The sequence below is a fragment of the Netta rufina genome (assembly GCF_964035555.1).
Source record: "Netta rufina genome assembly, chromosome: 1".
NCBI lineage: Eukaryota > Metazoa > Chordata > Aves > Anseriformes > Anatidae > Netta > Netta rufina.
In genome coordinates, this window is record NC_140123.1 from 62922764 (window position 1) to 62947503 (window position 24740).

Below are 24740 nucleotides of genomic sequence, written 5' to 3' on the forward strand. Positions count from 1 at the left end.
AGCCTAAATAAGCAGCCCGCTGCTAGCTAAGAGTTAACTACTTCTATTTTATGGAGTGCCGGGGACGAATGTCACCACATAATGGGTAAGAAGTGCCAAAAACCAGACACCCTGTCAGTTCACACTGACACACTGAGCAACAGTTCTGCAGCTCCAGTGTCTATTTGTGTCAGCTGTGTTTCATTTCCACGCTCTCCTCTTTGTCAGATTACAATCCAGGCTAAAGATGTGGAACCTGTATCCTGCTGTTACCTTGGCAGCCCCTCAGATTCGTCAATGAGAACATCCCAGGGTTTCCAGCAAAATCTGTCATGCTGTGTGTGCCCTTCCTCTCCGAGCACAGCTGCCAAGCAGTTGTAAATGCCATATGTTCCTGTAAGCAGAAAAGAAATGTAAAGGTTTATATTTAAAACAAGAGTGTTGAATCCTGAGGTGAAGTGGTGTGGTCGGGAGCTTTTGTGTCAGATACGTTGTTTGACAACATTAGGTCAAAGCTCAATGTGTTACTTGGTCTGAATTTTTCCTGGGTTTGGGGCAATTTATGGTTGTTCTGATGTCCACCTTGTGAATATATTAAACTTGTTTTAAGGTTCATCCCTGTTGAAGGGATTCTTTAAATCCCACTTGCATGACACATGGTATCCAGTGGTAAATTTCATCTCGTAAGGAGACAAGGTAAAATTAAGGAAGTTAATTAGTAAAATGCTGGACCTCACGCTGGAGCTTTCATTAAGTCTAATCTCAACTACAGAGAATTTAACACTCTATTTAAGTATAAACTCACCTGCCTAAAACACAGCATGCAGCCTTCCAGAAAATGTGTGTCAGTACTTCGTGCAATGGCATTAGTGGTAGTTGAAGTGCACTGGAAATATGTTTAATTCCAATATCGTAGTTCTGAATTGGTGTAAAAATGCTTTTATGGGATCAGGCTTGATTGTTCTAAAGCTGGGAGCACTCAGGCTTTCTGTTGTTTATATTTACTTAAGCTCAACCAACATGGAGCCCTTTTGCCTTTACTGACCTATTTATCCCTAATTGTCCCTCAAGGATAATGTGGCCTACTTCAGCCATCTGTAGTTAAGTCTAAATGAGTCCTCAAAATTGTCTGTCTTCAGTCCTTACAAAAGCAATTCGGTGTGGCCAGAAGAAATTAGACTGAATCTTCCATTCAGAAAATAAAAGTTCTTCCCTAAAAATACTTTTAATAGTGAACTTCACACACTAAGAGGGGTCTGCTAAGCAGTGACTTTGTCTTTTAATGAGTATTTCTTTTACCTGCAGAAAAGCACCTAAGCCATGCTGATTTTAGCATGTGTGATTCCTCAGTGGTATAAAACTTGCTAAGTTCATGTACGAAAGGGCTGATGGAAAGGAAATCAGTGTGTGTGATACAAGGGGAGATGGAAGATGATGCCTGGATGCTTCAGTTCTTATTCTGACATTGGCTATATTCCCTCATCTCCCCCCACCGACAGCATGAGTTTTTTGGAGCAGAAAGGATGTCAGCACATACGATGGAATATAGCCAGCCTTACTGTGCTCCAAACAGCAAATGTTTGATTATTTATTTATTTATTTTAAGGAGGAATCGGCATGGAAGTGCAAGTGTGTTATGAGGTGTTTAGAGTAGGAGAAAATGGAGAAGATCGGCACCCCTGTATCTGAAGCTGAGTGGGGAGGCAAAGATAAATGTGGCTGTGCATGCTATATAAATCAGTGCAAATACTTGAAAATAAATAAGCTATGGTCTCTCCTGCTGACACAGACGAATGCCCAATTATCTTGTCTATGCTTACAAAGTTCCCAAAAGCATTTTCATTGTTTTCCTGTTCCAGGCTCTGTGATTCTGCTGGTCTCCTCTGCCTCATGAGCAAACTACAACCATTTGCCTAACATGTTTTTCTTATTATTTATTCATGCCACCTCACAACCCAACATGCATCTCAATTCTTCTTTTCATATATACTGCCGGCTTGCCGTGAGATCCTGAAGTTCAATTTTGTGTATCTGGTGACTGACCAGTTCTGAGCCAAGATGAAAAAATTGTATGAATATTTCAAGATATTCCTGAGGCATGAACTAGTAACAGCTGAGACCAAAAGTAAGCATAATAGGAAAAACAACTGATAAGCTTTTAATCAGTGGTGTTCTGGGTAAGATTTAGGGGGAGGTAACTGGGAAGGGGAGAAGGAAAGTCCAAATGCTGTGACGTGAGTGCACAGTTAAAAATTCATTAATTCCAAAATTTCTATTGTGAAATGAAAATGAGAGCAGTATAGTATGCATGTTATTGTATTTATAGCTATTTAGTTGAACTTTTTTGTTTGGTTGTCTTGGGGAAGGCAGTTTTTATTTTTTAAATAGGATCTTAAATGTAAGAATCAATGAGAAATGCTGTCTCCTTGCTTACAGGTTAGGTTATATTCCTGTCATGGGGTGTTACAACACCCCATGTCGGGTGAAATGCAGCTGGTACTGCCACAAGCTTTATATATAAACATTTTTGCTTGGTATTTCAGTGATTTTGGACAGACCACTAGAGGCTGCCCTTGGATAGCAGCACTCCTGAGTGCTTCATTTTTAATTTCTTTTGCTGGAATTCCTTCTTTCCTGTCAGTTTTTTATGAACAATTGTCAGTCTAAATTTGGGTTGTGTATATTTTTCCTTCTACAGTTGAAAGGCCTTCAGCTCTCTATGAAATGACCCAAAATATCCGAAAATGAATCCAAAATAATCCAAATAATCCAAAATAACAAATATTTCTAGACCAGTAGCCTGTTGTCAAAGCACTGTCCAGGAATCCACTAGTTAAACACAGTAATGACAAGATGGCAAATTTTGTCCAAATTCCAGAGATTTGGCTATGGAGAAATAAAACTGCAGAGCAGTGACTTTCACACCAAGCTTGGCATCTCAGGAAGCTCGGGCTGAGCCTGTTCGTGGAGGCTGTGCTCTGGGGATGGTTTTCCAAGGAGACGAGAAGCAATGGACATGTCCTCAACTCTGCTTCCTGCACTATCTGATTTCTTCAGCATTTTCAGCTGAAGAGATACAGGTTTTAAAAAAAAAAAAAAAAAAAACACCTAAGGACAGAAGTGTTAGAAATTCCATCTAAAATTATGCAGAAGTCATCATTGTGTTCCAATTTTGCCCCTATATATAAACAAAATGGGACACTCTTCATCATTTCTATGGTTTTGGTTTGGCTTGTGTTTGATTGTTTGTTTCCCCTCGTAAATGTTACTGGATTAAGAAGTGTTATCTGATAGACTGGTTATACACCTCAACAGGAGGTGGTTCCTGGGGGAATCCAAACTGAGATGTCAGGCCCACGGCGTGAATCGGAGCTTAAATGTCAGGCCAGTTTGCTTTGGGAGCTCAGGAGGTCTGCTAGATAGCCAGAGAGCTTTACTTGAGTGTTCAGAAATGTGTTCCTAAACAATATGCGTGTTAGGAACAGCTCTGTTCTCGGATGTGTGCAGTCATACATCTGTGGCAGAATTTGGCACCGAAACACCATTTTCTGTCAAAACAATTAAATGTCATAACAGTATCATGCAATTGCATGTACAGCCATCTTCTGGGAATATGCTTTCATTCTATTTATTTTCTTGGCAGATTTTTTTTTTCTTTGCCACTGATGTTTTGATAACAACGCAAACCTCAAATTTTCTGTCATAAAAACAGCAAATGCAATGTTAAAGCTTGATAATTTAGAGCACGTATAATTAGTTGGAAGATCTTACCTTCTGGCTTTCAAAACACTTCCAACTTGTCTTAGGTGTGTAAATGTGATCTGTTCATTTTTGTAAGTATGATTTGTGCATTTATGAAGTATATTTGGAGTATCATCTGTAATGTTGTCATTATAAAGGATTATAATGCTTTTTTATTTTCCAGTCTATTTTTCAACTGAATGCTTTTAAGCACTAATTTAAGTGCAGGGTTTTAGAAAACATCTGAAATAGCAGCAGCATTACAAAGCAGTATTCAGCTTAGATACTGTGTTAAAACCTACAGGCTCCCTTACCAATTGAAATCAGCAAGTTCATTGTCCAGTGTAGAGCTCAAACAATGCCTGGTTTATAGTTTTATTTCAGTTCCTGCAATCTCTAAATTGATTTCGTTGTGTGCCTTCTGCAGTGAGGCTGGGTATTATGAGCTATAAAAGCCTGTGATATCTGAAGCTTTCAAACTGGGGCTTTGTGGAGCACGATATCGCCTCCTATTTCCATCATGCACTCAAGAAAGCACAAGACCATTTTATTTTCCTTAAGTGTTGTGGTTACCAAGGGTAAGAAGTCATTAATCTCAGTCTCACTTCGGATAGTCAGAAGCTGTCAAAGATCAAAATACAAAGATTAGATCAAGTATAAGTATGTGAAAACTAAAAAGTAGAAGTCTTGGTTTTCCTGTATAAGGGGCATAAGGATGGGAGACATGGGACAAGGCTATGCTGGGGGAATTGTTGCTGCTCTTCATTTTGATGCAAAACCTGTACGAAAACAGCTAACGTGAAACCAACCTTAGAGTTCCTGTCACCATGGGGCTTGACTGATTGTATTTTTCATAACTGCTGTAGCAAAAATCGGTTTATTAATACCACATTCTTCACTTTATTATCTGACTATATTCTAGAGCCTATAAAAGCCATTAAGGAGGAGGCAAGTCTCTGCTTTCATTCCTTGCCAAGACATTGATGTTTTCATTTTTTTTGAATCTGTGAAACATTTAGGCTTAAGAAAGAGTTCTTGCCCTCGCTCCCTCACTTCCCTTAGAAGACATCCTTTGCAGTGGCAGCAGAGATGGGAAGTAGTCTTTGAAGTGGCTGAGGTTCAATCCATTGAAACACATCTTAAAATGTAGGATGCAAAATCTCTCTTGGGAAATGATAACCTTGGTAGTGTTGTCTGGTTTTCTACAACCTGTTCCTAAACGAAGTCACAGGGAATGCTGTTCTTAATTACCCTAACCTATAGGATGATATATATATAGGATCTGCCTTCAGAGTGGTAGCTGCTGGGAGGATTTTCATCAATAGGGGCATGATGGGAACACTTGATGCTGAAAGTGCTCAGGCTGTCGGATTGTCTGCTTTTCATATGATTAACCTGTTTGAGCTCCAACTTGCCTTTTTCTGCACTAGACACAAGTCTACCTTTTGAGAGTTAAAATATAATTTATTTCTTATAGAGCTGGTCCACACAACCTTTCTAATGGCATACTCATGTCTAAAGGTAGCTGCTATATGGACGGGGTGGTGGGTACCATTCCTGAGATGATCTGTCACCAGGTCTTGTATGTTTGCCCCTTTTGTGGTGCAGTAGGATGGTTGATGATGGGCAGATGGGCCAGTTCCATGGCGCTTCCTACATAGGCCTGCATGTTGTATACCAGAAGGGTATTGTATATTATATATTGTATACCAGAAGGATTTGTGAGCAGCTTGAAGAGCTCCTACATCTCTTCAAGCCATGTCTGCATATCACTGATTCTTGTTAATGATTAGCGATGAGCTACATGAGTAACCTTTAAGAGTTGGGGTATTAGGGATCTGTAGACCGCTTATAATGCGGTGACCTGCCTGCAGTTTGCTGCAGTCTCTGCCTTGGTGTAGATGATACATTAATTCTTCGCAGAATACTACTGAAGTCCTCCTGCTGAAATTGCTGTTCAGCCACTGAAAGCAAGAATTCCTAGTCCTTCTGTGCGTGTAGGCAGACGTAGTCAAGGTAGGGAATGATCCTGAGGATAATGTAAGCCAACAGCTTAATAGTAAGACTTTAAGACTGAAATTAATTTGTATTAAACTGGAATTGCTTAACCTGAGATGTTGCCCTGCATTTCAAACATCCTCAGACTTGATATTTTCAAGCCACTGTGACAAACCTGAAGATTTGCTTTGTTTTCTCGGTAAGAGAAAGCAACGATTGCAAGCAGTTTCCATACAGCAGTGTAAAAAGCACTAGCTACTTATTTGTGTAGCAGTTGTCACCACCCATACCTCGGAGAAATGCAGGGATCTTTCAGATGGTGACTATGTAATTGCTTCCACATACCCCAGAGGGAAGTTCCTCTCTGCAATCCCATGTACTGTAAGCTCTCCCACCCTTTCCCCCAGGTGCATGAGATCACAAGTCTTGCAAACTTGACAGCGAGGGAGATGTCCCCGTAATCCAAAGCTGAGGAGTCACTAGATGGAAAATTCAGGTCCTGCTCTACATGGAAAAGCCAGTGCTTGTTGGGCAGGTGTTTTATCCTCATTTCCTCACCATCCCCAGATGATGTTGCACTGGTTCACCAGGGTGGAGGGAGGGAACTGAGCAGAAAGTCTACCCTGTGCTGCGTTTTTTTTCCTATTATCTGTTGTCTGCGGCCCCTACTCCCCTTGCCCTGCTTTCTACCTTTCTGGCTTGACCTTTGTGAGCTTGCTGGACGTATTCCCTGCAGAGCCGGGGTGGTTTCTCTGCCTTTGTAAAAATGTTCTGTTCTTTGTGCTGGTGAGTAAACAGAAGAACAGAGCTGAACTCGTGATGTATTTCTTGTGTTAGGAGGGAAACAGAGGAAGGAAACAACTAAATTGGAGTTACAAGCTTATAATTTATCTTTCAGAAAGTACACCGGATACAAGTTAATGCATTTACAATAAAAAAAAAAAAGAGGTGGTAAGGGAAATGTCAAGGAGCCTTAACAGGCAGGTGCTTCTGCTAGGCTCGCCTGCTGTTTCTCACTGTAAGGCTTGACTTCCAGTCATTTATAATGCTGCCAGATTTTCTTTCCATTCCTGATGCCTCACCTGAGGTTTTTTGTTTTAATGTTTGGCCACGCATCAGGTTGTTCCCGAGGGGCGAGGGAACAATTTGCCATGCTTTCAAAGGCTGAAACAGCCCTTTGTTTGAGCAGCTCAAGTGTCTCCATCCTTGGGTCAGGGACTTCTCACTTAGGAGAATGAGGGCCTTTGTGTCAAGAAAACACCTTCAGAAAAATCTGCCTAAATCACAGATCACGGATTCACGGTAGCTGATTAAATGAAAATTTACGGCCTGTATGTTTTTTGATGAGTACCACTCATCACAAAATGGGGGGGCTTGGGAATGGTCTGGTAACTGCGTGCGCAGGTGTGGGTGCTGGGGAGAGAGGGAAGTTGAGCAAGGCCGGACTGGCAAACAGACCTGTTTCCAGTGTTTACTTGTTCTTGAATACGTAGCCTTGTTGTCTTCATCGTGTTCTCGGCTTTGTTGTCTTCCTAGTGTTCCCAGCTCTGTCGTACACGACGTCTCGGTTTGGTTTGTTGCTTCCTGCCTACCACTTGCCGGAGCTGGATCGCAGACTCAGTCGCCAGCCCTTCGCAACGAGGCGCTGCCGTCAGGATAACAGATCTTTTTCCCACAGTGACTGTTTGAAAGTCCCTTTCCTTCAGAGCACCTGAAGTAATAAACATAAGCTTAGGAACAGCTGAACGTGAGAGGGGAGCTGTTGTGTTACCTTCCTGATATTTTTCTGGTAACAAGTTGGAGTTCTCCTTTACCTCTTACGTTTTTCTCCATACTCTCCTGTCTCATATCCTGCTGTATGACATGTTAACGTTTTTGGGGGCAAGGATTATGTAATTTTGAATGACATAAAACTCAGTGAAAGGTTCAGAACAAAGCATTTAATATTTTTAGGCAACCTGACAAGAGTGTTAATGGCTTGAAGTCAGGTGCTCAAGACTTTGCCGCTGAGTCTCTTCTAGCCAGCACTGGGAAATGGTGGCTTTTATTTCTGAGCCTGGAAAGGAGCCTTCTTCTGAATCAAAAAAGGCTGGCTAAGGACACCTTTCGGGCTATCTTGGATATGTGTTTTCCTTTGTCAGCTCTTCCACTTCAGTAACACTTGTCTTTGTTATTAGGCTCTGCCGAATGTCAGGTGCTGAGGCAAGTGATGAACACTCAGCATGGATCTGGTGTCCGGATCTTTTCCAGGCCCCCAGCTGAGCCTGTCCTTCCCTGTGCCCTGAAAAGAAGTCTGATTGTTCTTTCAGAGGCTTTAATTTTATTCCTGTTATAAAACAATGTCAGTAGGTTCTGGAAATGTGATGCAGACCTTGTATTGTTCTGCGGGATCTGAGATTGTGCTTTGCGCTGAGGAAGTATGCAGAAATTGCAGGGCTCTTGGGGACTTCCACTGATTATGGGAAACAGCTCTTCTGGAGTCTTAAAACTTCCAAACACAAACTGTTTGGGAAAAGTCATAGCACCTTTTGGACTCCACTCATTCACGTTGAGCTGTGTGACCCGAGGAGTTTGGTTTGTTACCTGGTTATTGTGGAACTTGGTTGCTATTAGCATTTTATTTTGCTCAGTGAAAACATTAAACATTAAAATGGTGGGAAGTTTTAATGGGGTACACGAAAATGCTTAAAAGCAATCTAGACCCTTTTCTTCCTCTTGCCCTTCAAATCAAGAAAGAGAAGGAAGAAGGGAGGCTTTAGTAAATCATGGAAATTTACTGTAGTGGTAAGCATATTCCTAATATAATGCCCCGTTTGTCTGCAAGCATTATTCAGGCTTACAAGGCAAGCACTCGGATGTTGTTTATCAGTGTTATCCTAACCCAGAGGCAAGAGTTAAGTAACATGCACTGAACGTGGGCAGTGAGGAGGGTGGCGTTTCAAATATTCCTGTGTTAAAATGACTTATTTTCTGCTTTTGAAAGGAAGTGTTGACGTTTCTTTGCACTTCTGATTTATTTTTTTTCCCTAAATATCTGGTCTGTAATCCTGTGAGATGTACAGCTCTTAAAGGAGAGGAGATGGACTGTAAGTCATGTTTAAATTTGCAGTTTTAAAGATCAGCTTTAGATGCCGCATCCGGATGTTAGTAATTTTCATTCTCCTTGACATCCTCCTGTTATAATGCTATCAGCACAATCCTATAAAGCAAAGCAGGTACTTTCGTATGATTCAGCAGTTTTGAATACAAGATCCTAAAATTGTGTTGTGTTGATTTTATTTTATATTTTTAAGGTACAATGACGACAAATCAATACATAATATTTCCCAGAACTTCACACAGCAGAGCCGGCAGGCCTTGCCGTAAAATTAATATCTGCAATCAAAGTGCAGCAGAGAGACTAAATACAACAAAATCTACAAGAAAAAAACAAAGTCAGGTCTGTCTGCCTTGTATTTGCCTGTCGTTTTCGTTTTGATTGCGATTGGCCGGCAAGGTCTGCTGCTGGCATTACACAATTGGCTTAGATGGGAAATTACAAAACAGGAGCAGATCCCTTTATTTGTACTCGGTAGCACATGCAGCTGAGCACAGGCGAGCAAGAAAGGTCACCCGTACGCCAGGATTTGAGTGCTCTCTCTCACAGATGTTTCCATTTCAGAGAAGGGCAGCTTATCTCGTTTTTAGGATCTGTGACTTTGAGTTTTTAAACGCCACAGGGATTTCTTGCTTTGGTGAATGTCAAAATGTACCTGAAATCAAGTTTGTAGCCTGGAAGCAAGAGAGCATTTCAGATGCACAGAGCCATATCGTGGAATGATCAGAAAGCCCTGCGTTTTTAAAGGATTTTAAATATTAGTAAGGAGGAAGACAAGCCAAACAGAAGGTTGAAAGCAGATGCAAAAGGAAAATGAAAACAGCATGAAGCAGGGATTATATCGGCACCAAAACAATGGAGAACCAAAGGGTGTTGTTTTCATCTGAAATAATATCTGCACAAGACATGTGAAAACTACCTTTCATGGAAAAAGAACAATTCATGATTTGAATATGGTTTGAAGCCCTGTGGGACATAGTTGGGACTGCTGCATCTTTCCAATGGTGTGTAGTACATGTTCATCTAAATACCTTAAATAAAGAAGATTCTGCACAAAAGGGTCAAGCTGCCTTTTTTTTTTTTTTTCTTTTAACTAGCTTCTATCTCTGATTTTTGGAATGAGCGAACCAGAGGAGTTTCATTTGAATTTTTAACTGAACTTTTTTTTTTCCTTCTTTCCTCCTCCAAACTTAGTTTGCGAGATGCTGGGATTGGATTTATCCTTGTCATAGACCGCAGACAGGACAAATGGACCTCTGTGAAAGCTTCCATACTGCGGATAACAGTGAGTACTGTTTTACATTAACTCCTTAAAAAGCTTTCCCAAGTTGAACCTTCCTCTTATAAATAGAAAAGCAGCAAATGCTTTTTCTTCAGCAAAACGTTAGCTGGTTTATGACACACAAAGTATGCAGTTCTTTTGTGTCCCACCTGAGTGGGGCCAAGCATCGTGTGTCCTTGTCATGCTTTTAGTGCAGTTTGCAGCTCATAACATCAGCCTGAGAGGGCACCTGGAGCGCACGCGCGGCGTATGGCTCTCCCAGGTGGGAGCTGGTCCTTGCGTGGGCTGCCTGTGCATCTTGCTGAGCTTTGGATCTGCTTCTCACTGGCTGAGAATTTGGGACCTGATTTAGTTTACCTCTTGTCCAAGAAAATCAGGTTCAAAAGATGAAAAGATAGTCTTGTGATGTTTGAATAAAAACAAGGATTACCCTTAAGCCAAAATACCTCAAATACACACTCACATCAATCTATAACCTCACACTTCTACTTTCAGTCTCCATTTTAATGACTATTTTTGAATAGAAAACTAAATCTTAAAGTTGTTTTTCTTACACAAGCAGGAAAATACATTTGTATTTATCAAGCGCTCAAGTGGTTGTAATACTGCTTGTTGTTTTTTTTTCTTTTTGGCCTGGCTTGAATCGTTAGTATTTATAATCTTTCCAGTAAGTGCTGACAGAGCTGTCAGATTTTCTTTTTATTGCTTAATCATTTCAAAATTTTAGCTTCATCACATAAGTTCAATTTTTGTTTGGCCCCATTTTGACCAAAGAATTGTTTGCTTATTGCAAGTTAAAAGGTGCTTATCTGAAGGTACTTTAAGGTAGAGGTACTACTTACTAAAGGTACTTCCACTATATAACTTCTCTAAATGAATTTGTAATGACATTATACCTGCAAAGCAACTTTTCCCATGATAAATATTTTAGGGATGTTAAAACATTGAAAATATATAGAAATGTTAGCAAAATTCACTTTTGCAACTGACTTTGAATTTCTGAGATGTAGCATTGAGCAGATTCCAACAGAGCAAACCAAGAGTGGCTTATTTTGGGGTTATTAAAGAAAAAGGATTGTATCTCTAGAGTCTGTGAATTGCTTTCCTCCACTGGACAGTGTTTTGCCTAGAAGCTCAGTGTGCAGAACCTGACTGTAATTGTAGTGACTGTGTTGGTGCCTAATGCTTTTGCCTGGAGGAAGGGTTTTAAGTGCAGAGTAGACTGATGGTTGTAGTGCTTTTGATGATGGGTCATTTCTCTTTTTTCTCATTCTTTTGTGAGCTTTATTTAAAAGATAAATCGTTATTCCTAACTGCATTCCTAACTAATCTATTAGGTGAATTGTCTTTTCCTACATTTGCTTCTTTTGCTGAACTTGCTCAGCTTTGGGTGTGTATTTCATCTGTGGATGCATGTGGCAGTACTCCTGTCGGGTTTCACAATAATCACATCATCCCTTAATGCTTTTTTAAGTTATACCCTCCCGTTCCAAAAAAGGATATAGTAACAAGTCCTTATCTGCCATTGTCCACTGTATCTTTACTATAATATTTACTATAAGTGAACTCTAAGTAAGTGTCTGCTGTCCATTCATTTAAAAAACAAAACAAAACAACAACAACAAAAAAACATAATGCAAAGCTTGCACCAAAGTCATGAGGGTTTCTCTGAGTTTTGCTGACAATTATTTTAAATGCCTCAAGGGTAACTAGAGGCTTAACTTCTATTTGTTTGTTTCTCCTGTACATCAGATAACCAGGTGCTTGATCACCAGAAATGATTTGGGCTATTTAGAAAACACTTTATATCTGAAAATCTGGTTTCCCTAGAAGATTTGACTGCTTAAGCTTATTGTTGTGTGTGAGGATATTAGTCTCATGTTGTTTGAGAAAAGTTTCAGCTGTTGGCTCATCTGTACTAGCTCCTGCCATCTTTCCTGATTTTTCTCTGATCACCCTGAAGGGATTGATCCTTTTGATCAGAGATGCTAGCAGAAGGTGTAGTGGCTGGAGCATTGCCCAACAGGACTATCCTGTCTAGAGCATCTGTCTATCACTGATATCCTAGCAACTTTAAAAATATATATTTGTAAGCACTGAGCAGCTGCTAAACAAAAATTCTTACTCGTGTGTTTTTGTTTTGTGAAGAGTTTTGACTATAAAATAAAACACAAGTGTGTGTGTGTGTGAATCACACACACACTGGTACATACTAGCAGGTGTTGGAAGTATGCTTTGAAACAAAGCTAATGAAGAAAGAATTGTTGTTGTTGTTCCAACCTGAAATTAATGTGAAAAATCTTTCTCTTGCTGTGGAAATAAGGCATAGCTTCTGAATGAGACTGTAAGGAGGAAGAGTCACGTAACCTGGTACAATGGTTCCATATTGTCCAATCTGCAGATGGGTGAATGATGAACGCCTGACAAACAGATCTCCTTTTCATGTGGTCATAAATGACCCTCCCCAAGCCTACCACCCTTCTTCTTTCTCTCTTAATACTATCAGACCCAAGGAAGCAATATTTAGTTCACAGAGTAAGAGCGAAGCACAACACTAATCAATGTGTTTTGGGGTTTCATGCTGCTCTGATCATATTCCAGTGTGCTTCTTAAAACAAAAACAGTAACAAAAACCTATGGCTTTACTTTGTCTGCATCTGTTTGTTGTGCTGCCTTCACTGTCTTCCTCCATCTTAAGGTTGAAGTGTGAGCTCAACCCTTTGGACAAACAAAATGCACACTCAGCATAATTAAAAGTTTCACTCACAGCTATCCATCAGGCACAGATTGAAAGTCCAGAGGAAATAAACTTCCTTACACATGCAGTTTAGGGAGTAACATCTCTGTGGGCAGCAGCTCTTGAGGAAGCAGTTGGTATGAAGGTCACTCAGGTAGTGAGAAAGTGGTACCCAGTTGAGCAAGTTTGCAGCCCTTTCTAAATGTGACAAGACTTGGGCTTTATCCAGCCTGGTGTGGAAGTTTGCTTTGTGATTTGCTGTCTTCAACATAAGGATGCACTGCATGCAGGTTTCATGCTTTCTGTTTTGGGCTGCATTGTCCAGAGCACAGTTTTTCTGGCTGCTCAAAACTCACAAAACAGTGCTCACTGTAACAGAGGCCTAGCCCATTAATTGCTTTGAAGATTAGGGCCAAGACCTTAAGCTGGCAGGAGAAGACCAGAAGCCAAAGGAGAGACTGAAGTGCTAATACCAGCCTAAACCTTGCAGGAGCCAGACAGTCCTGTTTTTGTGCCATCTGGAGTCTTATCGTTGGTTTGACATCCAAGGTGAGAAACAGTGAATTACAGTAATCCAGCATTGAGCTATTTGGCCTTGTTTGTGGAGACAGAGGTTGAGTCTCTTAGGGAGCTGATGATGTAGGATAGATACGTTTCATAGCCAGTGCTCCATAGTCAAGAAAGGCATTATTTTATGTTATGGACAGGATTTCCTGCTATCCCTAGTATCTTGCTAGCTCTTTGCATCATGTCCTGAAAACTGTAATGATAAGTAACAGTTTGTATGGGTTATGTTTGAGAAAACTGTTCTTTCAGCCCTCAGTCAAGTTACTTATCAAAGGCATTTTTTATGAGGTTCAAAACAAACTCTTGACAGGATGATTACGCTATAACACTATTTGTATGAATTGTGTAGCTGTTGTTCTGAGTGGTTCTAATAAATGATAAACCAAAACAGTTATTTGGAGATGCTTTATGCTTTTGTCTTTATTGCAATGAATGTTTTGTGAAAGTGCCTGAACATATGATGTTTTCAGTTCTCCTGGTATAGTCTGCTTTTTTTTTTTTTTTTTTTTTTTTTTTTTTTGCTTTTTATTACATGTGTTTTTAATACAAAAAAAAAAAAGAGAGAGAGTAGAGACTTAAACTCTGAAAAGGGACTTGAGAAGAGACTTAAACTCTGAAAGCAGGGTCATAATATCACAAGTAGTAATATCACCTAATGCAAAACAGCTTAGTGTTTTTAAAACTAGAGTTCAACCTGGTCTTTTTATGAATTGTTTTTGATTCTTCCTTGATGAGAAGCCTGTGTGAAAGCCTTCATTCTAACTAGGAATAAACAGGTTTTTTTTTTTAAAAAAAAAAAGGTGGGGGGGAACTCTCCACTTAGTTATTAGCTCCTTTATACACAGAAGTAGAAGTATTTTGGAAAGAAGTGTCTTGTGGCTTATGGCATACCAGTGAGTGAAGAGGAAAAACACCACCGCAAGGGTTGGTAATGTGGACACATTGAGGCAGTTCATAAAGTGCAAAACAGTGCTGTTCCATGTATTTTAAGACAGAACAACTGAAGCTGAGTTAAGCATTAGCTCTTTGGTGGCTCACGCTTTTCAGATAAGATTTCTGAAAGCTGGCTGTTTACCTAGGAAGGGGAAGAGAAAGAAGCTTGGATTAACTGTTTATCTGAGCAATTTTCCTTTGCTGTGTAGGAGTATAAAATGTTCCTGAGTACTGAGGCAGGCAAGTGAATTGCTCTGTGGGATTGAACAGCAGCAACTTCACTGACAGAGATGCAGTTAAAATAATGTATGTATATCTCTGAATGTAATTCTTCTGTATAATAAATAAGCCCTAGGCACCACAGGAGGAAACTCAAGATGTGAAAACTCAAAGGTGTTGGTTGTCCTTTCCAAAAGCTCCCCCCCCCGGTGTATGCACCTGGCTGTAGGCCCAGGCCACCACGCCATTCGGCCTACATGCAGGCAGCTTCTCCCTAGAACCAAGGAGGATTTTGGTAGCACCACATCCTATCTCACTGCCTGCCTGCCCCCACTTTGTGGTAAAATATGCAATTCAGTGAGATTATTCCTCCTTTGAAAGTGTCATCTGCCCGCTAGTTGGTGCAACCTGACTGCTGGGGGTAAGATGGCGGAGCGCCTTCAGCAGCTCCCTGGTGGGAGCTCCTCTACCAGCAGGGTTAGTGCTGGTGCTACAGGCAGATGATGTATCGTTAATTTTCTGAGAAGGAAAATGGTGATCAAGATTATATGCACTTAAATTTTACTGTTAAGGCAACTCCTGTTTTGCTCAGCGAGTGTAGGTTCTTCTCATGTTCCAGTTTGGGGTAGTCTTAAGGCAGCAAAGATCTCCTGTATTGGGAAGTTGTGCTTTAGGAGTTGTGCTGTTTGTAAATTCCCAATCTGTTCGGATTGATTTCAAGTCTGATGATCACGTGTGTCTATATCTTCTGTATCTTTGGCATCAGCACTTGCCTGCCTGGATGTGGAAGTGATGTAGAGATGAACAAAGTTAGTCCCACAAAGTGTTGCAAAGCATTAAACAAGTGCCAGCGCTGATGCAAGTAAGATAAAGGAATATATGGGCCAGGCTAGGATAGAATAAGTACTACACTAATTTAAATAGAGGATACTAAAAATATGACAGTGTTTGGGAGTGTTTTTTTTTTCTGTTTGTTTGCTTCCCTGGTCTCTTTTGCATAGGCATCAAGCTAACGTACAATAGTTGTGACAAGATAACGGGGGAGCAGTTAATTAGTCCAGTAACGAAAGATGCTTTTGGAAAAAATGTTTTCAGGCTTCCTGAGGACACAGCAACATTCAGTGACTTTACTAAAACAATCCTCGAAGGCGCTTTATTTTATGACACTGCTAAATGCACATAAATATTTATTTCTGTGTGTAACACTTGGTGCAATGCCATTGAGAAGTCATTGTTTGCTGTGTCTGCTTAGGATACAATGGTTTCAAACAAGCTTGATGCTGGACTGGAATGGTGTTTTTTTTGTTCTCTCTTGTTCAGGCTTAAGTTGACTGGTTGATGAAGTTCAAATCCATCTCAGGAGTGTCTGTTGCATCATATCATTGTCTCTGCAAGTCACCAGAGCTTTTGGGAGGGGAGAAAGGTTGCAAAAAAAACAGGAAAGCAGTGATATTTGGGCAGTGAAGATATAAGCTCAGATAAACGGGAATAGCTGGTGCTCGTCCAACATTGTTTACTGTGGCAATCCTCCCTTTTTTGGTTGTTGTTTCACAAAGTTTGATTTGTGGATTTGACTCCTAGCCATGCTCAACAGTCAGTAACATTTAATACTGCTTTGTATTTGCTTGAAAAAACAAAACCAAGTGGGTAACATAGGAGTCAGGCTAGGGGAGGCAAGAACAGCATTGTCGACAAAGTTAGAATAATTGAAAATTTCAGCTTTTGCTGAAAGAGAAAGGAAACTCTTCACGTCTTTAATAGGAACTATTCTGAGTGGTGCACAACTGCAGTGATCTCAGCAGCATTGTTTAGGTAGGCATGCTGAGATGGAGAGTAATTGTAACGTGTGTATATGAACAAGAAGACCCTAGTTTATTTAGTCATACAACTAAACTCTGTATTTCATAAAAGCTAATATACAGATTAGAAAAGCTTACTCTTGCTTTGCAGTTGGCTAATGCTGTTTGCATCATTAACAGTCAAAATATTTGCTATAAAATTGTGGCTTTGAAGTCTAGACTACAGTCAAAAAGTATAAACCTGAGAATTTAAAGTTAGAATGAAGAAATTCATCACTCACACATGTAACTAAAATTTTGTGTTTACTGTTTAAAGTTGTGTTTTGAAACTTCACAATTTCACACTTCTATGTTTCTGATGTGTCTACTAAACTCAAAGCAAATTCCTATTATTTTTTCAAAATATGTAATCTAAAAGATGTTTCTTCATGGAGCTTTTTATTCTGAAACGCTGGTATTACCACTGAATAAATTTCATTTTTTGGAAATCGGAGCTGAAAAACAGCTCAGTGAGAGTCTGCATACTACTGTTAGAGGCACAAAATAAATTGATGCAAGTCTAAATGAATAGACTATAAAATTATCATTCTAAAAATATTATTCAAGAGTTTAATTTTTTTTTTAAATGGTCTATTGCAGTGTTTCTTAGTATGAGTTAAATCATTTGCTTAAATTGTGGTCATCTTTGTTACAATAACTTAGATCATTTGTTTACTGTTTTTCTTACTTTTTTCATCTGAATAGAGTCAGGAATTTTCTATAAAAGGTCTGTCCTCTGTTTCATAACTGTGAGTTAATAAGTCCACAGAGAAAGACTGCTTGCAGTGCAGGGATGGAAAGCTCGTGTGGGCGAACAGAAGTGTACCTGGATTCCATCCCCAGCCCTCTGACAGACTCCACTGGGACTGAATCACTGGACTTTCTAGAAAACTTTGGCCATCATTTGGGTGGAGGCAGATTGTAAAGCACAAGTCTTTTAAGGATCCTAATCAATTTGAGATCTCTGAATACCTCAGGCACCACAATGAATCTGTGAAATCTCTCAGAAAAGTTTTTAACTATTTTCCTCTTTAAAAGTTTATAATTTCCAATGCTAAAAACTTGGAAGCCTGAAAAATGTGCATTAAACCAGTCTATAGCCATCCAGCTGCTAATGATTTCACTAGACACAAAATGGACCATAGCATTGCAGCTTCTTGAGTCAATGTATGTTTGTAAGTTTGTTTTTGTTTGGCAGTCTTTTTTTGACTTTTCTTTTGTGTGTGTGTGTGTGTTTGCTAGAAATACGACAGTTTTCAGTGTTGCATAGGGGAGAAGACTTGTGTCATTTCAAGAATGGCTAAGTGCTATGTATGTGAATTTCTGCCACAGCAGAGGTTAATTTTTGGTAATTTAATGCAGTTTCTTTGCTTTCTTTCTCCTCTCTTCTGTGTTCTCTGTATCATTTCTAGAACTGGGGAAGATCCATCAGGCTACAAGCTGTAAGATGATGAGGAAAGAACAGATGAGGATTTTTGTGGGTTTTTGTCTGCAAAATTCAAGCTTACTACTTCTCTGCTACTGCCTGAGAAATTCAGTCTTGGTGGCAATAGTTTGTGTGGGCAACTAGCAAGACAGTATATGCACAAACAAGAAATTTGTTTTTATGTATTCAGATAATAGAGGTTTCTCTTGGCACCCTCTATTAAAGAAGAGATAAGGTAACCATGAAAGTACTGCTGAAAAAGTACTAAGCCATCTCTGTTCATTAGCCTCCTTGTCTATGATGTAATCTTAACTGGAGAGCGATATGAGCCAGCTCTGAAAAATTTGATTCCAGAAGAATAGATTCCTGTTCCCAAAGATGCATAAATGTCTCTTTGAATGAAGCTCTCTATGCGAGCCTTGTTAGGTTTATAATTGGTCACCCCATTATGGAACTCTTTGATACAGTTAGTTTGTGGTTCAACAGAGGCTTCTCCTTGTTCAAAAATATTTTCTGAGCTGAGACACCAGAAAATAACAGATTAAACTTGTTTTGCAGGCATCTTTCCCAGGGAACTTGCAACTAGTCCTCGTTCTGCGCCCAACAGGATTTTTTCATCGAGCTCTCTCAGACATTGCTTTCAAGTTCCACAAAGATGAGTTTAAAATGAAAGTACCTGTAAGTAATCCTCTATTTCCACTTTATTGTCAGGGATCTGTTAAAGTACTTACTCTAGCCAATGCTGTTTATATTTTAAACTTTGAAAATATATAAACTAAGGATATTCAAGTAAGTGGGGAGGCTGTTATCAGATATAAATTGCCAGGGTTAGAGCTAGTCAAGATAACTCCCCCACGGTTCTTATTTATTGTTTTAGAACCAGTCCTTATATGCCAAATCCGCTAAGATACTACTGTTTTCTCCCACAGACCCAGGAGAGCAAGGAAAATGAACAAGAAATGAATGAGATGCTGTTGCTCTTAGAAAATAGCCATATACAGTTTACCAAGATTCAAAAATAGTAATGATAATCTGGAGTCATCAATGTTATATAATTCATTTTTTTTTAAATATGTGCTGTTAAGCCTGGTGCTCATGCTTATTTGCAGTCATGTACATCATCTTCAGCTGAAACAAGTGTTAAGATCTTTTGTTTGCTTGCTTCTTATACCAAAGGGAAAGAGTTCCATCACTTGCTTCGGTATGAAACTGAAATTTCTGTATTAAAGGCTGAAGGATAGTTTAGAATCCTTGGTTAGGGGCTTGTGACCACTGATGGTGTTTGCTTTTTAATTTGCTGCTGCAGATCATAATGCTGGGCTCAGTATCAGAACTGCAGGGTTACATTGATAAAACACAATTAACAGAAGATCTTGGTGGCACCCTGGATTACTGCCATAACAGATGGCTATCCCGTCGCACTGTAAGTCTTAGTTGTTGTTTTAACTTTTCAGTTTAACCAGCCCTTCTGTTTCATACCCTGTCATTTATAAGACATATTCCAAGTGATGCAAGTTGACTTGCTCTGAGATGTTCCCAATGGTACTTAGTCATCTTAGGGAAATAATATGAGTAATAATTTGGGAGTGGTTTTCTGACTGCTCGAAGTGAAGGAACTACAGTATATTGTTGTGTTGAGGTTTGTTGTTTTTGCTACAAGAAAGAAAAAGCTCAAGTTGTAAAATAACTCGAGATTATAAAAATATGAGGAAGATATACCTGATACAAGCCTAGGAAAACATACAATTAAGGAATTAATGGTGACGGTATCTGTTGCTTACAAAATTATGCTTAGACCATTTTTCAATCTTGTAATTCATCTGCTCGGGTTTGTTTTACAAATTGTATGTATGTGTCTGTTTGTACATGTGCATGGGATGAGCATGAAACATCTTTTAATGGTTTTTATTCCAAAAGGCTATAGAAGGTTTCGCCCAAAAGGTTAAGCAAACAGCTCAGATTCTTCAGTCCTTTGGGACTGAGCTGGCTGAAACAGAACTACCAAACGATGTGCAATCAACCAGCTCCCTTCTTGCAACACACACAGAAAAGAAGGACAAAATGAAGGTATGTAAATCTTGTTAAGATGCTGTGTTCTAGTTAAATTGTGATTTAATGTATGGCTAACAATGTTAATAGAAAACCTGGAGGGTATTTGAAGTTAATTGACAATAATTATGTCAAACACTGAAATCTTACTGAAATTGTTTTTCTTGGTTTGAAGTTAAGAATCTTATTACTTTCAGAAAGGACAGTTCTTGTGGCTAGTTTTTGTACTTATGTACAAATGCATAGGAATTTGTTTCTACATATAAATCATTGTGTATGTAGAGGCGAGTTTAATTTGTAGTTTTCTTTGCAAGAATAAATTTTATTGCATTTGAATGCACAGAACCTTTTGAAGAATGGACAAATATTCTTTGAAATAATCTTAAATTAAAACTGTTCGGGGGTTTCAAAACTACACATCTAAAGTTTGTGAGATATTTGTAGCATAAGGAGACATGAGAATGCTGTGTGTCAAGAAAATTCAGCTCGGTGTAATATTGTCTGAAGACCCGCAAGCATACAAAAAGCTGACATTTAACATCTAGTGTCTTTATTCATTGTCAAATGCTGCTTTTAATCAAACGATGCTTGCTCTATTGCGATTAAAACAAAGTATTTTTGCCAGTTTGTTGCCTTGTGGGATCTGCTTTATACAAAATACCAAAAAGCTAGTGATTACAGAATTCTTCAGTATGTTTTTTTTGTTTATTTATTTGTTCTTGTTTTATTTTTTTAGGAGGATATAAGGTTAGCAGTAGAACAGGGAGATGATGTCCTTGGAAGTATTACAAAACCAGTTACTGAGAACCCTGAATACAAACTGAATCAAGACCAGCTAGACAATCAAACTACAGTAGAAAGGTGAGAGGAGGGGTACACCGAACAAGCTGCTTTTATGGGGTTTTGACCCTTAACTGCCTCTATTAATTCTATCTGCATGCTTAGGTAGTAAACAAACATTGCAGTGTGAATAGATAAAAGGTACTTTCAGAAGCAACTGTTCTGTTATCAGATCTGTCTTTAGCAAAGTAATCCCCCGATGCCCATTACTGGGTCAACTTGAAGGTAAGGAAATGGGCAACATGTTTTGGGGTTCAGTATGCACAACAGAGCAGTGTTTGATTTTGTGGGGTTTTATTGTTGGTTTTTGTTTGTTGGTTGGGGAGGGTGGGGGGAGGGCGTTCCTTTTTGTCATGCTTGGACTATATAGTCGAGCATGTTTTCCTTAGTTTAAAGAATATCGGTGCTTTGTTTCAAAAACTGAAGTGCAATCCAAGGAAATTTTGCTGTTGTAGGGAAAGCAGGAGAAGACAGAATAATATACACCCAATCTTTTCAGTAGATTTGTCCACTTTCATTAATTCCTTTTGAATTGAATTGGAAGGCTTCTTTTTCTTCGAACCTTCCTTAAGGAGCTTTTAAGATCGTTAATATCTTATCAATGTAGTTAGTAGTCTTTAAAGGGCTATTAGGGAGTGCTCTGCTTTTGAAGTATCTATACACAAACTTCCTATATGCTTCCTTTGGGTATATAAGTAATAGCTGTTATTTTCCTTTGTTTCTCCCACTCCCCCTTAAATTACTGCCAGTTTTGAAGACGTTATATCATCATCATAGCACAGATGTAAATTTAAACAAAGTTATAAAAACATAGCTCATTTCCCCAAGGCAGCATTTCGCATTCTTTTTTTGTCTGTCATTCTATGTTCTGTTACACTTGGACTGACTTTTCTTTCCAAATAAGTGTCAATTCCAATGGACAAAGCTTGGCAGAAGTCACTTTTTCGGGTCATTGTAGCTATTAGCTATCTGAAGGATAATCAGGGTTGGGGTGGGGGTTGCTAATTTATCCAAAATGTTCCTACTTAATACAATAACTGACAGAAGTTGGAACAAACTGTTTATGTCTGACTATTTTCTAATGAGTTTAACTTTTAAATCCAGGGTTCGTTTCTGTGCTGTTAAAGAATAAAGTTTATTAAAATTCTGACCTACAGCCTTCCCTGGATGTAGCCTCAATAGAGCAAAGTACACCAAGGAGATAAATCTGTAGCATACCACAATGTCAAATGCACAATTAGAAGACTGGTCAAAATCCTTAAGGTTCTTCAACCTGAATGAAGGTTATTTTCATTGCAGTACTGATGTACAACTGTCTATGATATTGAAGTAGTATCTCTGCTCGGAAGAGAAGCAACGACCTTCAGGTTTTTTACAAGCCTTGCTCCAAGGAATTAAATGTGAGGGCAGCTGGCTGGTCACAGCAATACAAAATTTTGGCAAAAATCTTCATTATAGCTCAAAGTTTTGGTCCCTTGGAGTCCTGGCCCATGTGTATTTGTAGGTTTTATTTATGTTTGCTTGCACTGTGTCCCCAGGTCAGAGCTGAGAAGCAGTATATGCAGCAGCTACCTTCAGATGAGCACTTGCCAGTTTTTCAGTACTTAATGTTTGTGTTGGACTTCAGTTTTACATCAATGTTATTCAAGAAAACAATTCTGTGCAATGCTCAAAAAAAGTTTCCTGTATCCAGTTTATTTTTTCTGGAAAGTATTGCTTTGGGGAGACTTTTTGTTTAATGTGGAAGATTGTATTGTCCCTTGAAGGTTGTAACCATCATTCTTACAGGTTTGTTTTGTTTTGTTTTTTAAGGCTTTTGGCTCAGTTACATGAAACGGAGACTGCCTTTGATGAGTTTTGGATTAAGCACCAGCAAAAACTTGAGCAGTGTCTGTGCCTTCGGAATTTTGAACAGAATTTTAGAGAGGTGAGAAATTCTTGGTGGCAGTCAATATTTGGTAATATAGGAGTGATTCAGAAGCAAATACTTCCCCTTCTTGTTTTTGCAGCTCGTGTGTGTGTGCTTGAAAACTTTCTCCAACTTTTTTTCTTGTACATGTCCTTACTTGACATTCTGCTATCTTTACTACCTTGAATACTTGCCTATAGAGACATAATAGCTTCTCTTCTGCAGTGTTATTTTTTTTCCACAAGCCCAGCAGTGTATAAGCATTCAAAAACTCCTTTGAAATCCATTCTCCACCACAGAAGCATAATATGCTGTCTGCAATGCTTTCATCTTGCCAATAGGTCCTTTTATGGAACCAAGACTTACCTAAACCTTCTGGCTGAAATTTTAGAAAACAGTCTCCAACACTGTGGGTGGGAAGTTGCAACCACAATGTTAGAAGCTGGGTGGAGACTGAACTAAAATTTTTACAGCCAGCTTCTGATCTCATGTTAGTTTAACTCGTGTTTAATGGCACCTACAGTCACTTTACTCTGGTGTTGAATTCAGAATATGCCCACTGTGTATCCACAGGATCAACATTCAGAAACCCTATCCCAAGTGTGTGCATATGTATCTTTCTCTCAAACAACTGGTATGGTGAGGACCTCACCCTTCACTCTTTACATTAATGTCTCTGCACTATTGTCATCTATTCAAAGCAAGATGATAAATGTTTCTGAGCATTATTCTTCCTGGATTTTTTTTGCTAGTACCAGGAAACAAGATTACTTCACTGCCTTTTCTCTGTTTTCATTTTAAGTTGATAAAAGTAGGTTGACAAAATCCTAATTTGTGTTTGTGCCCCAGTAACCCCGTAATGTGAATCACCTGATTGCGAACAGTGGCTATCAGCTATTTAACTGATACGTCTCTGGAGAGGTGGAATCATCTTCATTGATACTTACTTGTATGTCATTTCAGGTTAAAGCAGCTTTGGATGTTGTGTCCGAGAGACTGTCTGCTTTCACAGATGTGGGAAACAGCTGTTCACATGCGGAGCACATTTTGAAAGATCTTGTCAACTTTGAAGAAAAATCATGTGTAAGAACTGCACTTCTCCATATTTCTAGTATGACTCTGTGTGTGTGTGTGTGTAGAGGATTGTCATTTCGTTACTGAAAATATCATATGACCAGAGCTTAAGCTAACAGCAGGACAGAATTAGTGTCTAAAGTAATGTGCAGAAGGAATTTGGAGCAATGCTTTCAACCATTGGAATGGCCCAGTTCTCAGGCAACTCTTACTGAAGAGTGGAATGACTAATCATAGAGTCGGTATGATTGTTTCATGGAAAAATTACATAAAATGTCTACATAGCCAAGTTCTGCACTTTATGATCAAGGGGACACTTCCACTCCTAATAAAACCACTTATTTCATTAAAACTCAAAATTGGGAAGGCTGTGTATTGAGTGTATGATATACTAAAACAAGATTGACAAAAATATGCTCTGAAAAATGTAAAAAGGAGACATTATTAACATATTCTGATTTGGATTTCTTCTCACTGGGGCTATATGGTTATACTAATTCATGTTTCTGAAGTGCTCTGATACAATGAAGCAGGAAGCATAAAAGTTCTTAGGCATGTGGAAAGACAGAAAATCACTTTGATTTATGAAGTCAGGCAGCTATTAATTTAAAATGTGTTCTGTATAAATGTGGGTTTGACTGCATAACAAATAAATGGTATAACTTCTAATTTTTTTAACTGATGTTGATCCAAGGAAATATATACTGAAATCAATGCTTTCTTTCTTAGGAAACCATAGCAAAAGCCAGAATGCTAGCTTCAGAAGGTGACACTTTCATTCAAAGCAATCACTATGCTGTGGACTCCATTATTCCAAAATGCAGTGAACTTCATCATCTCTGTGATGCCTTCACTACTGAGATGGAACGAAGGAGGAATCTTCTTAACAAATCTCTAGAACTGCATAGCTTATTAGAAAAGGTAATTTTTCCGTGGAATGGTTTTGTTTCCTGTCTTGTTGGCAAAAACCTCTGCCCACCCATTGTCATAACAGGAGACTAAAAAATATATGGGTATACTGAAAGTTTTGTCCTTAAATAGCTGAATACAT

General features: G+C 39.0%; 1 protein-coding gene across 3 annotated transcripts in view; it reads left to right on the top strand.

Annotated features, from left to right (window-relative positions):
* Positions 1-24740, top strand: part of MCF2L (MCF.2 cell line derived transforming sequence like) — a 100429-nt gene that overhangs the window by 50835 nt on the left and 24854 nt on the right. For 2 of the 3 annotated variants that reach the window (XM_084303422.1, XM_084303420.1), the window contains exons 4-11: positions 10010-10100; positions 18376-18495; positions 19124-19240; positions 19735-19884; positions 20603-20727; positions 22519-22633; positions 23579-23698; positions 24419-24610. In XM_084303422.1, coding sequence (XP_084159548.1) covers positions 10010-10100; positions 18376-18495; positions 19124-19240; positions 19735-19884; positions 20603-20727; positions 22519-22633; positions 23579-23698; positions 24419-24610 — 1030 coding nt within the window. Of the gene's footprint in view, positions 1-9280; positions 9820-10009; positions 10101-18375; positions 18496-19123; positions 19241-19734; positions 19885-20602; positions 20728-22518; positions 22634-23578; positions 23699-24418; positions 24611-24740 lie in introns of those variants that run through there. The other variant, XM_084303421.1, reaches the window with a different exon arrangement.